This window comes from Eschrichtius robustus, chromosome 18 (genome assembly GCF_028021215.1).
Source record: "Eschrichtius robustus isolate mEscRob2 chromosome 18, mEscRob2.pri, whole genome shotgun sequence".
Classification (NCBI taxonomy): domain Eukaryota; kingdom Metazoa; phylum Chordata; class Mammalia; order Artiodactyla; family Eschrichtiidae; genus Eschrichtius; species Eschrichtius robustus.
The window spans coordinates 21,971,494-21,985,382 of record NC_090841.1 but is presented as its reverse complement, the minus strand read 5'-3'; the positions used below and the strand labels follow the sequence as shown (position 1 = coordinate 21,985,382).

The 13,889-nt window shown below is 48.8% G+C and overlaps 1 protein-coding gene across 1 annotated transcript in view; it reads right to left on the bottom strand.

Annotated features, from left to right (window-relative positions):
• Positions 1-13,889, bottom strand: part of ERICH6B (glutamate rich 6B) — a 42,318-nt gene that overhangs the window by 27,522 nt on the left and 907 nt on the right. Inside the window, exons 2-3 of the mRNA XM_068526513.1 lie at positions 5,876-5,956; positions 4,845-4,963 (exon numbers count right to left, since the gene is read on the bottom strand). Coding sequence (XP_068382614.1) covers positions 4,845-4,963; positions 5,876-5,956 — 200 coding nt within the window. The remainder of the gene's footprint in view (positions 1-4,844; positions 4,964-5,875; positions 5,957-13,889) is intronic.

Sequence of the window (13,889 nt, the reverse complement as noted above, 5' to 3'; positions counted from 1 at the left end):
CTCTTGTTGTGCAGCACAGGCTCCAGACGCGCAGGCTCAGCAATTGTGGCTCACGGGCTTAGTTGCTCCGCGGCATGTGGGATCTTCCCAGACCAGGGCTCGAACCCGTGTCTCCTGCGTCGGCAGGCAGACTCTCAACCACTGCACCACCAGGGAAGCCCTACCCTCCAATCTTAAGCTACACACACACACACACACACACACACACACACACTCCATTCCTAATGGCAAGGAAGCAGAGGCGAGCTGCCCCCTCCCCTCCCCTCTCATGGGGGCGGCAGGATTTGAGCTCGGTCTGCGATGAGAAGCCCCCCCACCTGGGCAGGATCAGTGCTGCCAGCCCATCAGCTGAGCCCGAGCCCTCCACAGCCAGGGAGCTCTCCAACTTCTAAGGACACGCATCCTACCATAAGTGGCTCCGACTGTTGGGAATCATGTCTATTTCTCAACTAATTTTCCTCAGGCTGGCCCTGTTCTAGCCCTTCCATGCAGATGGAGAGGTCAGGTCTTGGTTTTGTGTGTCAGATCATCAGATACTTGAAGGCAGTTATCCTGTCTCAGAGTCACGTGTCTTCCAGACTTAACGCCCTCATTTGCTTCAGCAGTTCTTTGTACGATGTGGTCTCCAGGTTGGCCTAACACCACCCTCTCCTCGAGCCCCGGCCAGTCTGCCTCTAACCCTCATGGAGTGTGGGATCCCCCAAAGTGAACAGCGGCCCCAGGGTTGCTTCTGCCGTGCAGGCTAGAGCAGGACCCGTCTCCCTCTACATAACCTTTTGATTGTTCTTGGTTATATTAACTATTCTGGCAGTCACACCAGTCATACCATTGACTTCTTGAGCCTGTGGTTGAGTAAATCATCTACAGCAGACAGGGCATTCCCCCCTTGTCCTTTTCCATCCTGTTTTTGTGGGCCTAAGAGCAGGGTCTAATCTAAATTACCATTCTGTTTTATCTAGCCAGTCCCGATCCAGTGTTTCTGCCTGTGAAGATCTTTTAGAATCTGATCACATTACTGTCATCACCCAACAGCTGCCAGTCATGTACAGATACAAATATTCCTCCTACATCTGTATCCGAGTCTGTGGATACAGACTGGACAGAGCCCTGTGGCTCCTGACCGGAAGTTGGGTTGACTCTGATCCTTAAACAGTATCTCTGGATGGTTATTCAGTAGCGCTCATGCCATTGTCTTGCACTACCATCTACCTGGTATTTGTCTGTGTTGTCCATAGGAACATGAGGAAGGCTTTGAAAAAGAAACGTGTTTTGGAATTCGGGCCTCCAAATTCCACAGTTCCCTGATCTAGTAACCTTGTCAAAAAGTGACCTAAAAGCCAGTATTACTTGATCTGTTCTTATTGATCCTATGCTGGTTCCCTGTGGTCATTTTGCTCTCAGTATTTGCCCCAGATTGGTCACAGACTCATTTACCCAATTCTTCAAAAACCATAAACATGATTAAGCTATTCTCTCTCTGTAGATATTCTGGGGTGTACTTGATCTCGGTCAGGACACAGCAGTTACCATTCTTTTCTGATCGTCTCACCAGTCTTTGGTGTCTGCTATTTCTTGCCTAATTTTGCTGTACCCTTTTCAATCTGAAGATCATCTTCTTTCACAGAGAAGTCAAAATGCAATAGCAATGGAAGAACATGATTTTCTTTGAATCGTTCCTCAACAGGCACTAAACAGTGGCTCTGTGTGCCTTGATCTACTTTTTGCCCCAATCATATTTTAAAAGGGCCCCCCTTCTTTTGTTGCTGCCTGCAGTATTATTATTATTACTTTTTGGTAAGAATACATTTACCCTGGACTTCAGCTCTCCTGACACTTTTCTCAAAGTTCGAGACATTTTCCTACTTTTATCGTAGGTAACAATCGTATCTTTTTTAACCTCTGCCTGTGATCTTTCAAAATCTGAGTCCACTGAAAGGAACTCTGTGCAAACACTACTTTCCACTTTGGGGAGCTTTCCAACCCTCTTCCTCATCTGGCCAGGTGACTTGAAGTAACTACTCCACTGATAGCACTTGCCCCTCTCTGTTTATCCTCACCCACGTTTCTATACATAGTGTCTCCATGTGTACATATTTCTATACACAGCTCCTTTCCAACCAAGACTGTCTCTTGGGAGAAGGATATACCTTCTCATCACCATAGCTGATCTTGAGTCTGATGAAGATTCAGCAGCAGTTTCGCAAGTATGTAACAAATATTTATAGGCGCTTACTGTGTGCGGGACACCGAGTCTGGAGGATTTCTACAAGCAGGGTTATAATGCTCTGTGTTAGAATTTCTGGTATACCTTGTTTATGACCCTGCTCTGTGCCTGGCTGGGTAGACACCTGAGGCCATAAATAGTCTTTCTGGTCTTCCACCTGCGTCCTCACACAAGCCACGAGGCATTCCCGGTGCCTTTAGCCTTCCTTCCATGTCAGACCTGCCACTCTGTGCAGTAATAGGTTTCAAGGATTTATTTATCTGGGTGTTATACCTCCATATTTGGTTCAAAGTGCTGTTTGTAGAGTCCATGTAAAATGCCGTTTCTGGCGCACTGGAGTTGAATAGTCCCGTAATAAAAAACGCTTTAGAAATAGGAACCTAGCATCCATGAAATCTGTTCTACCCTAGAGGTTCTCTGGTTCTCCACCATTCCTGTGCCTGGAATCCTCTGGGATCTTGTTACGGATGAGGCAGGGATCGTGGTAAGAAAGCCTGGGAATCTGTGTCTCTACGGGCCCCGGGTGCCGGGGATTCTCAGTCCTGGACCCCGAGGAGCAGCAGGCCAACACTCTCCCTCCGCTCACTCCTGGGGGCTGTCAGCCCCACACAGTCAGCGCTTTGAATCGCTTTTGCCTTGATTCACTGTGTTTCTCCAACAAGCGGAGGGGTGGCTTCTGCCCTGGGCTGAAAGCAGATTCTCCTTTGCATCCACCATGCTCGGGAACCCTTAGTGTTCTGTCCTCCAGCTGCAGGAGGACTGGCTTTTCTTCGTGGCAGGGGCCCTCTGCCCCCTCTTACCTCGAGTTTGAGCTCCTTCCTGGGGCTCCATGCTTCCTGGATTCCCCTTGCACCCCCGCCCCCGCCCCGGTTACCTCCTCTTACACCTGTTCACTCTTCCAGAGGAAGAGCCTCTTGATGAGCCTCTTTGCCTCATTCCACTGTCCAGACACAATCAGTTACCTGTTGCCAGCCAATGCTGTCCAATTATTATGAACACTCTCCAAAAGATTGATTGTAAACCACAGGCAGAAGGGAAAAGAAAAACCTTCACGAATTGTAGGGAAGTGCTTACTTTTCCTTGTGTTCCAATCTCTGCTGTAGCCACCATCCCCTCATGTCTCTGCAGGAGCCTAGGGTATGACATTGACCCTGGCTTTAGATGCTCCAACACTGCCCCCACCTTTGGTCCAGGCCACCAATATCACAGGATCTGATCAGTAGGTATTGCTGCGGGTGGCTAGACTTTTGCTAAACACTAAATACATGTTGGCTTTAAGGAACTCAGTACTGGAAAAGACTTAGCTACAAAACATGCCCCCTACAGACCAAATAGGCAGAGCGCTTAAAACCTAAATTAGATCCAGACATGACTGGCTCTGTGAATTAAGCTTGGGGACCAAAAGGATCGTGAATGAACACGGCAAATGAAACAGTGATTTCCGGAGGGTCTCTCTCTGGAGGTGGGCACATAGTGGTATGAACAGGCCCTTCCCACACCCCAGGCTTCTCCTATCTCTTTTTCCTCTCCCACATCCTTTCAAGCTTAGCATTGGCACTTTACAGGCGATTACCCGGTAAATGACTTCCAGATCCTGCTTATGAATATTTAGATAAATGCTCAGATTTTTTCCAGCTGTCATGCTTACTGACTCTGAAATGGTTCCTGTTTTCAGGGCTCCATCGGAGCACACACACTAATAAAAATCCCACATGAACCGATTTAGCCTGTAAAAGGCTCCTCATCACGTGCTGGCAGCCGGCACCGTGGAACGCCTGGCTTGTGTGGGCCTGCCTCTTGCCGCTCCATTCTCCCTCATAGGGTTTCTGACTCCTAATTTCATTTAACCACATTTGAGCTACAAAATTTAGCAGGCACGGATGGGGCCAGGGGAGTGAGGTGCTGGTCGGGAATCTAATTTACCGCTGCCATGACTACAGATGTGAAACGCACGTGTGGATCTGTGATGGGTCAGTCTCACTAAGGCTGGGTTTAAATTATTAATAACGGCGAGAAATGCCATTCAGTGTTGCATCCCCAGGATCCTAGGGCGAGGAACCTTTGGGCTTAATTGGGCAGAGGATTAAGATCCTCAGTGCAATCTTGCCCAGCTGTCTCTTGAGTGTCTCCTAGTTGTGGCCACAGAAGTTCCCCCTGTGGATGGTCTTGGCTCGTTCTGAACCAGGGCTGGCTTTGACTGCACGCTGAGATGGAGAGTCTGGGGTGGGTCCCAGTCCCTTCACCATGTGATTGTTCGGAGATGGCCTCTCTCCGCAGGGAACCAGCCTGTAATCTGGGAAGGAAATGGCCTGCGTCCCCGAGGGAAATAGGGCCTGTGTTCCTGTAGAACAAGAACAGCAGAACTAATGAAGGGACAAGGGGAAGATCGAAGAAGGTGTTTGTCTTAGCACTTTGCTGATGCTCTTTCTCTGAGGGGGGTCTGGGATGAGGAAGGGGGTCCCAGGGTTCGGATGGCGCAGGAAGCAGTATGCGTCATCAGCCTGATGGAGAATACTCCAGCCTCCCGTATTCCACATCCATGGGACGCCCGCAAGGCCACATCTCCCCAAGCCCCCAGGAGCCCGGCCGCGAGGTGGATGCCGGATGTGGGGTCCCTTACCCTGCCGGCTTTCACAGATCCACTCCGTCTGTGTGCTCTGGTCCTGCAAGCCCAGGAACTCTCCATCGCGCTTCAGCAAGGATGTAGACGGCATCGTGTCACCGAGGAGAAGGCTGCTGCTGGCAGGTTCAGGGGGTGGGAGGAGGCACAGCAAAGAACGTGGTCACCCGAGGGACGCCGGCAGCAGAGGGGGGCAAGGGGTCGGTCCACCTCCAGACAGGGGCCGGGTTAGGAGCCCAGAGCGGTGGCCTGCGGGGAGGTTCGGGTGGCGGCGGCTGCTTCCCGGTCCCCGCGGACGTCGGCCTGTCCCTGGTGGTGGCTGTCCCCGGTCGGAAGGGACCAGCTTGTGGACCGTGGAAAATAGGCCTGTGTGCCATCCTGGGTGCCAACCGCAGCTTCACTTAGAGTGACAGGCTCTGGGGGTGCCTTCAAAGGCCAATCAACGGGCCAGGCCTCCGTGCCGGACAGTCTAACCTTCCAGAACATTCTGTGTCCCTGCTGGCTCACCACCCTGCTTATTCCAGTCGTCCTTCCTGCCTCAGAGCTGCCTCAGGCAGAGCGGGAAAAATCAGCAGCCGCTTAAAACCAAGCACCGAGGTCTGTCCCCGCTAGTCTGCCCACTGCACACACCACCATCTTCGAGAAAGGTTTCCGCGGGGCCTGATGACAGGGCGTTGGGTGTGAGGCGCAGGCCCTGCTACCCGGGAGCTCAGGATCAAGAGGGGTGACCCAGCACCCCGACCTACATCGTGTCCTTCCTCAGGGATCTCTGCCTTTTAACTGGGGCAAGAACCTGTGATTCAGAGGGATGAGAGGGGCTTCTGGCCCTGAAGCCATCTCGTGGAAACTGGCCCAGTTGGCAGAGACAGGCCTGAGGGGAAATGCCCGGCCCATCAGTGGGCAGAGACTGTGGCGGCAGAAAGAACCTAGACTTCGGCGTCAGGTGGTCTGAGCTGAAGTCTTGGCTCTTGCGCTAGAGTGGAGTCACCTTGGGTGAGCCACCTAACTTCTCTGTGCCTCGCTTTCCGCACCTTTTCGCTAATTGTACCTCCGCCCCCAGGTCCGCACAGGTGAGGACAAAACGAGAGTGGGCAGTGTTGGCTGTCGTTGTTCTTAGAGGGAAAATGAGAAGTTCAGTGGCCCTTCATGAGACGGGCCTGTTCCCTGTGGGGGTCAGCGTTCCCTGATGCAGGGATCGGGGGCAGAGGGGCCGCAGTCTGAGGCTGGGGGCGAAGAGTTGAGGAAGAGAGGAGGAGGCGGCTTGTTCCAGCCAGAAGGCACCGCCGGGAAGCTGTTCTCCCTTCAGCGTCGGTGGGAGTTCCAGGCAGATTTGTGCCACTTCTGGGGGACCCGGGGGAAGGTCAGTGCCAGCCTGCGGGCTGGGGCAGAGCAGCTGTGTTCTCAGGATGCACCACTAGAAAGGGGCCCCGGGGGCAAGTGGCAAGATGCTCTGGTCTTAGGTCAAGTGACCACAGGGCTCAAGATCTAGTGGAGAAGGGTGAGCTTTTTAGGCAAATGTCAGTCCTTGCCCTGCTCCAGGCCTCAAGGCCACATCAGGAGACCCCCCCGGGGCTCAGTTTCCTTATCCTTCTGGTGGGATAATGCCTGTCCTACCTCACTCACCAGGTGCCCACAGGGACCCAAGGAGATAATGCAGGTCCCCATGGATGGACTTTGACAAATCAAAGCTGTCGACAAACACAGGGATTATACTTAAGGTCATGGAGGGCCGCTCTGGTCATTTCCATGCTCATGTACACTTGCCCAGAACCCTCTCTGCCACGCCTGCCCCAGGCTGGGACGTGGCAGGACTTCTGGGGTGCCTGCCAGAGCTCTGCTGTGGCCTCGGCACCCGGGAAGCAGGACTGGGGCTCCAGCCTGCGTGGCCAAACACCACCTCCCTGCCCCGTCGGCAATGCGGAGGTGTTGAAAGGAGGAGCCCCTGTCCCGAGATCCCAGGCCTGCTCCTGCAGCCGCTTCAGAGCGGGGAAGGGGCCTGGTGTGTGCCTGGGGACCTTGGGCACGCATGCGGAAGAGGGGGCCTTCCCGTTTACAAGGGACCCATGAAACACTTGACCTGAATCTGCTCCCCTCCCATACCCCCTGCCTTAGCAAAGAAACACGAGTGGGACACTTCTTGCCCAAAGGGGTTTGTGGAGGGTTTGGTCTCTCAGCAGCCTTGTGTGAGGAAAATCCAGGGCCTCTCTGAGCACCCCCAGGCCCAGACCTGGACTCGGGGGAGCCAAGCCGAATTGCTCAGGGACAGACCCAGGTAAGGCCCCAGGCTCCCCGCAGGGCCCCGGGAAAGAACAGGAGACAAACTCAGCTGCAATACGGATAATAGATTGGACAGGTGCTTGTGTTTGGAATAAAGCTGACCAGGAATCATGCTCCTTGTTCTGCATGTGCTCAGTTTTCCACGTGGTGGCTCGTGGGGGCAGGACGAAGGATAACAGTGATCCACAGCCCTTACTGCACGTGCCCCGTGTGCTAACCTCTGCTCCACGTGCGCCCTGTCAGTTAGTACGTTTAATCCTCACCACGGCCCCGGGAGTCGGAAACTCTTCCTGTCCCCATTTTACAGATGGGAAAACTGAGGCAGAAGATTAAGTGGCTGCCCTGTGGCACACAGCTGGCTGGGTGGGGCAGCTGCGATTCACACCCAGGCAGGTGTGGACCCCTGGCTCCAGGGTCCCTGTTCTCCATCACAGCCTTCCAGAGGGTCTCTTTCACCATCAGGCCCCTTCAGTGCCACGTTGCTTGCTCCTCTGTGAGTATCAGTAGCTGAGGTGGAGGGGCCTTGGGAAAGCACTCCCTCTTTTTTGTTGTTGTTGTTGTTTTTTTTTTAATAAATTCATTTATTTATTTTTGGCTGTGTTGGGTTTTCATTGCTGCGCGCGGGCTTTCTCTAGTTGCGGCGAGTGGGGGCTAGTCTTCGTTGTGGTGCGCGGCCTTCTCACTGCGGTGGCTTCTCTTGTTGTGGAGCACAGGCTCTAGGTGCGCGGGCTTCAGTAGTTGTGGCACGTGGCTCAGGAGTTGTAGCTCACGAGCTCTAGAGCGCAGGCTCAGTAGTTGTGGCACACGGGCTTAGTTGCTCCGTGGCATGTGGGATCTTCCCGGACCAGGGCTCGAACCCATGTCCCCTGCATTGGCAGGCGGATTCTTAACCACTGCGCCACCAGGGAAGCCCCAGCACTCCCTCTTAGGGATTGCCTTAGTAGGGGTGGACCTGGCGGATACATGGTGCTGAGCCTCTGGAAGCGTGAAGCGTGGAACAGAGGGGCCAGTAGAGGGCGGGAGTGGGGAGCTGGCCTCAGCAGTTGGAGGGGGAGCCCCGTGCAGAGTACTGTGCCCTCAAATTGTAGCCTGTGTCTTTCCTGTGCAGAAGAGCTGGGGTCTCGTTCCTGCTTCTCAACGTAACCCAGCTGGCCTTGGGCTTTCTTTGTAGCTAGTGTCAACCCACTTCACCAGTGGAGGTCAATGACCGCCTTCCCCCAGTCATCCTTTGGGGCAGATGTAGGGGACGAGGACTGTGAATCAGAGGTCTTGTGTCCCCTGCCCCACGTGGGTTTCCACAGAGCTGAGCACACGGAGGCTTCTGTCCACGGCTGTGTCAGTGACCGTCTAGAGTGGGCCAAGCCCTGTGGCGGGAGTTTCATGAATACTCACTGCGTGATTATTTAGAGCTTGGAATATGTGTGAGCGAGGAAGACGGCAACTTCCTTGTGGGTGTTCACTCATCTCTGCACCACGAGCGCTGCCCAGGGCCCTTGGCCATTTCTCCCCAGCTCAACCTTCTCTCCAGACTCAGCTGTCCCCTGCCCTTTCCTCTCCGTAGTTCTGGGCACCCAGGACGCTGATCCTGGGACCCGTCCCTCAGCTTGTGAGTGGCTGAACAGCAGAGGGGAGCAGTATTGGGAGGTCCTTTGTGTGTGACTTCTAGGCGGCCCCCGCCTGCACTGCACCTTCCTCGGGGGTCCTGCTCCCTGCAGCCCACCCCACTCGCACCCCCACTTCCCACCTTTGGGACTGCAGAGGCTCCTGAAGCATCATGCCTAAGCATGAATTTCCACCTGACTTATCAGAAAAGAAAAAATCAAAACCTTTTACCTTGCTTTAAGACTAGGCAGGGTTTGCGATGAACGAGCCTTGAATTCTGTTGGAAAAAAGAACGGAAAGACAATGTTGGAAAAAAAAAAGAATCTCTCTTTCTATTAAAAAATCTGTTGTTAAGTATGTGATGCTGGGATTGGGGTGGAGAGGCCGTGACTTACAGAATTTTTCTATTTTTGCTTTTCGTTAGTGTTGTCTCTCTTAATGGTTTCCTTTAGAAGTTATGAGGTGGAAATTTGATAAAATGAGAGAGAACTCAAGAAGGTAATTTTCATGAAATCATGGATTTGGGACGTTTAGGTTTGCTTTGTTAATCTTCTGAGTTATTACAGAGGCCCCCCTCTGTCACAGGATGACGGACATCTATCTGTACAGGAGACGTGGCTGAGGTTCAGAGGATATAAATATTTTAAAAATTATTTTTCATGTGTTTGTTGGCAGTCTGTATATCTTCTTTGGAGAAATGTCTATTTAGGTCTTCTGCCCATTTTTGGATTGGGTTGTTTGCTTTTTTGATATTGAGCTGCATGAGTTGCTTGTAAAGACTCTATTTGTGTCATTTAATCACCTGACCGTTGGCTTTGAATGATATGACATCAAGAATTTCAGGTCCAATTGGGATAAAATAGAGTATCGAGTCTAGAGAATGGCACAGTGGAAGTAGTAAAGAAATGACAGTCAGAAAATTTGAACTTGAAACTTGAATGTTCAACACTTATCCGTAGTTTACCCATGAGACAGACTATTATCGAGGAATATTACTTGGCTATTAAAATGAGGTCTATAAAAATTAAGCAATATGGGCAAATATGGAAGTCACAATACTACGTTACAAAAGTAAAATACAAACTTATTTTATATACAGCATATTGAAAGTGGTAAAAACAGGACAAAACAAGCACCACAACCGCCAAACATGCAAAAAATGAGGGCAGGAGGAACAGAATAAAAATGATAAAATGTGAATCAGCTTTACTTATATTTGGATGTTGGTAGGTTGGGTGTTATTTTTCTACTTTTCAAATTTTCCACTAAAAAAATGAACAAAAGTAGATTTTGCTTCTTTTTATGTTACTCTTCTCAAATTAAAATATGCAGGTAATTTATTAAAAAGCAGAAACAAAGGATGAAAGGAGGGAAGAAAGGAGAAAAGAAAGAAAAGTGACTAGAAGAGAAAGAAGAGAAGGCTTGGGAGCCTGTCTTGGCTCCTCTGATTATTTTCCATGACCTTGGAGAAGTCACATACCCTCTCTCAAACCCCAGGATCCTCATTTGTGAAGGGGGCAGGGGGTAAAGAGTGGCTGGAAAATTGAAGGAAACAGATTGCGAAATATACACTATACACCCTATGCCACTGGACTGTGCTCCCGACCTTCAGGGCAAGACACACACAGAAAATGATACCGTTTGTACAGGAGCAGAGTGGAGGCTGGGGCGACTGGTCTCGGGGCTCAGCCTCTCCCCCCAATAGTGGCCGACTCATGGCACCCTGATGCGGAAGCTCTGCCACTATCTGTGAACTTTCCTGCTTGACAGGTTGTCTGGCTCTCCCATCTCCGCCTTATCAGTGTATCTCAAACCTTTCTTATTAAATAACACAGAATTGCTAGGTTCCCCATTTGGAAATGGTCGTCGGGGCACCACCTCTCAACTGGAAATGGCGACCAAATTATCGCATTTAGGCCAAACAGCATTCGGAGCCGCCAAAGAGGAGCTAGCAAGGGGAAAGAAAATGAAATCCAGCGGATTATATGTATCAAAATACCCTTAGGTAAAAATATTACGAATTAAAATGAATATACAGTGACACCTCTACGGCATTATTTGCCACAGAGCAGAATTCATCTTTAGGAAGGTCTTGGGTTCTAAATAAACAAAAGGGGCCTCATTGTGGGGTGGTTTCCTGTTCTATGACAGCATGACAGAAATGTAGATCGTACTTCTTCCTTCTAGAGCCTTCCTGCACCTTGTGAGATCAGAGAAGCATTTTTACACCTGACAGTTGTATGGGGTGGGAGAGCTTTCAAAGCATTTTCAGAATGTTCTTTCATTTAATTGCCACAATCACAAGGAATTTTTTCACGTGGGGAAAGGGAAACTTGGAGCAGGTAATTGACATGCCCAAGGTCAAAGGCCCACCCTTGTGCTGGATCTTCTGACTCTGACACCACAGGGTTTACACCCCTGTTTCACAGAAATGATTTGGAACCTCCCAGTTCAAATCCGGGGAGATCAGTCACATGTGGCTATTGATTATTCAGTGACAATCGATGCCGCATTTACATTCAAGTTGCTCATCCGATTTTATTGGGTTTTCTCACAAATCATGGAGAAGATCATCTCTTCTTTTAAAGAAGAGAGGGGGTGAGGTTGTTAGTCTGACGTACCCTGATTGGTCCAGGGCAATGGGAGACTCTGACCTTCCTGCAGAGTAGCTGGGTGGGGGCCGTAGATTCCTCCCACACCCTAGTTCATTGCATCTTCTCTTGTGTTTTTGTTCTGTCCATTTCACAAAAGAGGAAAATGTGGCCAGGGGATGTAATTTACCCTTCACAAGTCAATGGTAAGGAAATAATAAAATATAATAATAATAACAACAACAATAATAGCTAACACTTACATAGTCTTAAAATGCTATATGCCTGGCATAGCTCAAAATGCTTTACGTAATTTAACCCCTTTCATCCTCACAAACATCCTATAAGGTAGGGCTACTGTTATTCCTAATTTACAGCTAAGAAAACTAAGACACAGAGAGGTTAAGTGACTTGCCCAAGCCCATGCAGCTAATAAGTGGGAGAGAGCTGGTGTTCAAACCTATGCAGTCAAGGGTCTTGAGAGAGGAAGAAAAAAGTGTTCTTTGTGACAGGTTCGTATCTGCCACCAAATAGACAAGTAAATAGCGTGCATGCTCCTTTCTCCTCTCCTGATCCTGTGGCAGACATCACTGGTGGATCGTGGCACACCTTCCTGCTGAGCCCAAACGAGGTCTCAGAACCCTTCTCATTACAGTGCTTCACCACTAACCTCTAATAATTAATCCATCAGCATGCGAGATGGAAGCCCATTTGTCATTTCTTGGGCTCATTTTATAGGTGCCGATTAATTCATAATGCTGTTTTTAAAAATAAGTATGGGTGATTGGGATTGACATATGCACACTACTATATAAGGACCTACTGTATAGCACAGGGAACTCTACTCAATACTCTGTAATGGCCTATATGGGAAAAGAATCTAAAAAAGAGTGGACATATGTGTGTGTATGTATAACTGATTCACTTTGTGGTACACCTGAAACTAACACAATGTTGTAAATCAACTATACTCCAATAAAAATTAAAAAAAAAAAACCCAACAGAAAACGAAAACAAAAAACAAGAAAAAAGGTGTGTGTGTGTGCATGTGTGTGTCTATATATATGCCTGGCTTTGTGAAATGAATGAAATTGAATTTGATTCAGTTTGCATTTACTGAGGATCTGAGTCAGGAAAGCACTCTTGTCAGGCTCTGGGGTTCAAAACAAGAGATAAACAAAGTTACATCATAAAGGTATCGGGGAGAAATTATACATAAAGAAATCGTGGTGTAAATTCTTTTGAAGATTTAAGATCCTCTTGTAAACCCCTTCTTAACTTAATCTGTTTTGTACAGTCTGGCTTGGTACCCTGGGTTTTCGTAGACTAAGACATGCTTCCATGTGCCTTCAAAGGCGTTTTAGTATTCCTCTACAGGTTTTTCAGTGCCTCTCCAATTTTTGCTAGCAGGGCATTTATTTTCAAAGCTTTTGCTTTATACACAGTTCCATTCACTTGACAGCACTGTATTTGTCCTATTCTAGTGGGTAGTATATTTGCAAAGGTCCGACACATAGCAGGGACATGCTAAGGATGCTTGATTCATACTGTGCAAAAGCAATGGCTTGAATGCTACTTTTCAGTATTAGAATTACACTTGGTACTTGAACAGCAGGGTTATTAGGAACCTGAGAGGGAGCTCAGTGGTAGAGGCACATAGAAAAGAGAATTTCCCAGCAACAGAGGAATGAGCTCTCCAATGTACTAACTTTTGTGAGGGCGGTAGGAACGCAGGATGATACATCTGATTTGATGGAGAGGAGGTAAAGGTAAAACACCTGTGTAGCTGCTAAAACCAACCAGCTTTTAGGATGTAGGTAGTGTGCAATCAGACTGGGATTTAAAAATTCAAGCTCCCTGAGATGCTTGCGGTTGGTAACAGAACGGGATCCAGAAAAAAGAGTTTAGTTCTGTTTCTAGGTCAACATTAAGATGATGCAGATGACCTGGATTTTTAACTTTCCGTTCCTGGTTGGATATGTCCATTCAGTCATAACATCGAGGGAAGACACTGTGTGGGCCTGTGAATAAATGCATATTAGCCACTTGCAGCAACAGCGCAAGGAGACCACTGCCAAATAATAAAACCCAACTTCAGGAAAAGTCTCCAATTGCAGAAACAGTATTGGAAGAATGTCAGCTCTAGGATGAGAGAAATCACTCCAAAGTTAAATACCCTCCAGCAGGGTAAGATGATGCCTTCCAGGGGCTGAACGGGCACCCTGGGAAGCATACTAGTCTCTGCTGACTTAGTAACAGATTGTGGAAATGTATTCTAGGAAATAATTAGAGCTCATTAATAAAATTTAGCTCTAAGGGTGTTTATCAAAGTGCTGTTTTAAAAAGTAACAAAAAAAATCAGAAGCAATAAATGATCAATAATAGGAAATCAATTAAAATATTATGGTTTGAAAATATAATACAATGTGATGCAGCCATTAAAATGATTTGTAGAAAACTGAAAGCATGAAATGATATTCCTGTAAGTATGTAATATTTATATGTAATTATAATACAGAAATATAGAAATAAATATACCTGAAAGGGCAGGTTGCAAGCACTATATAGTGTCTGG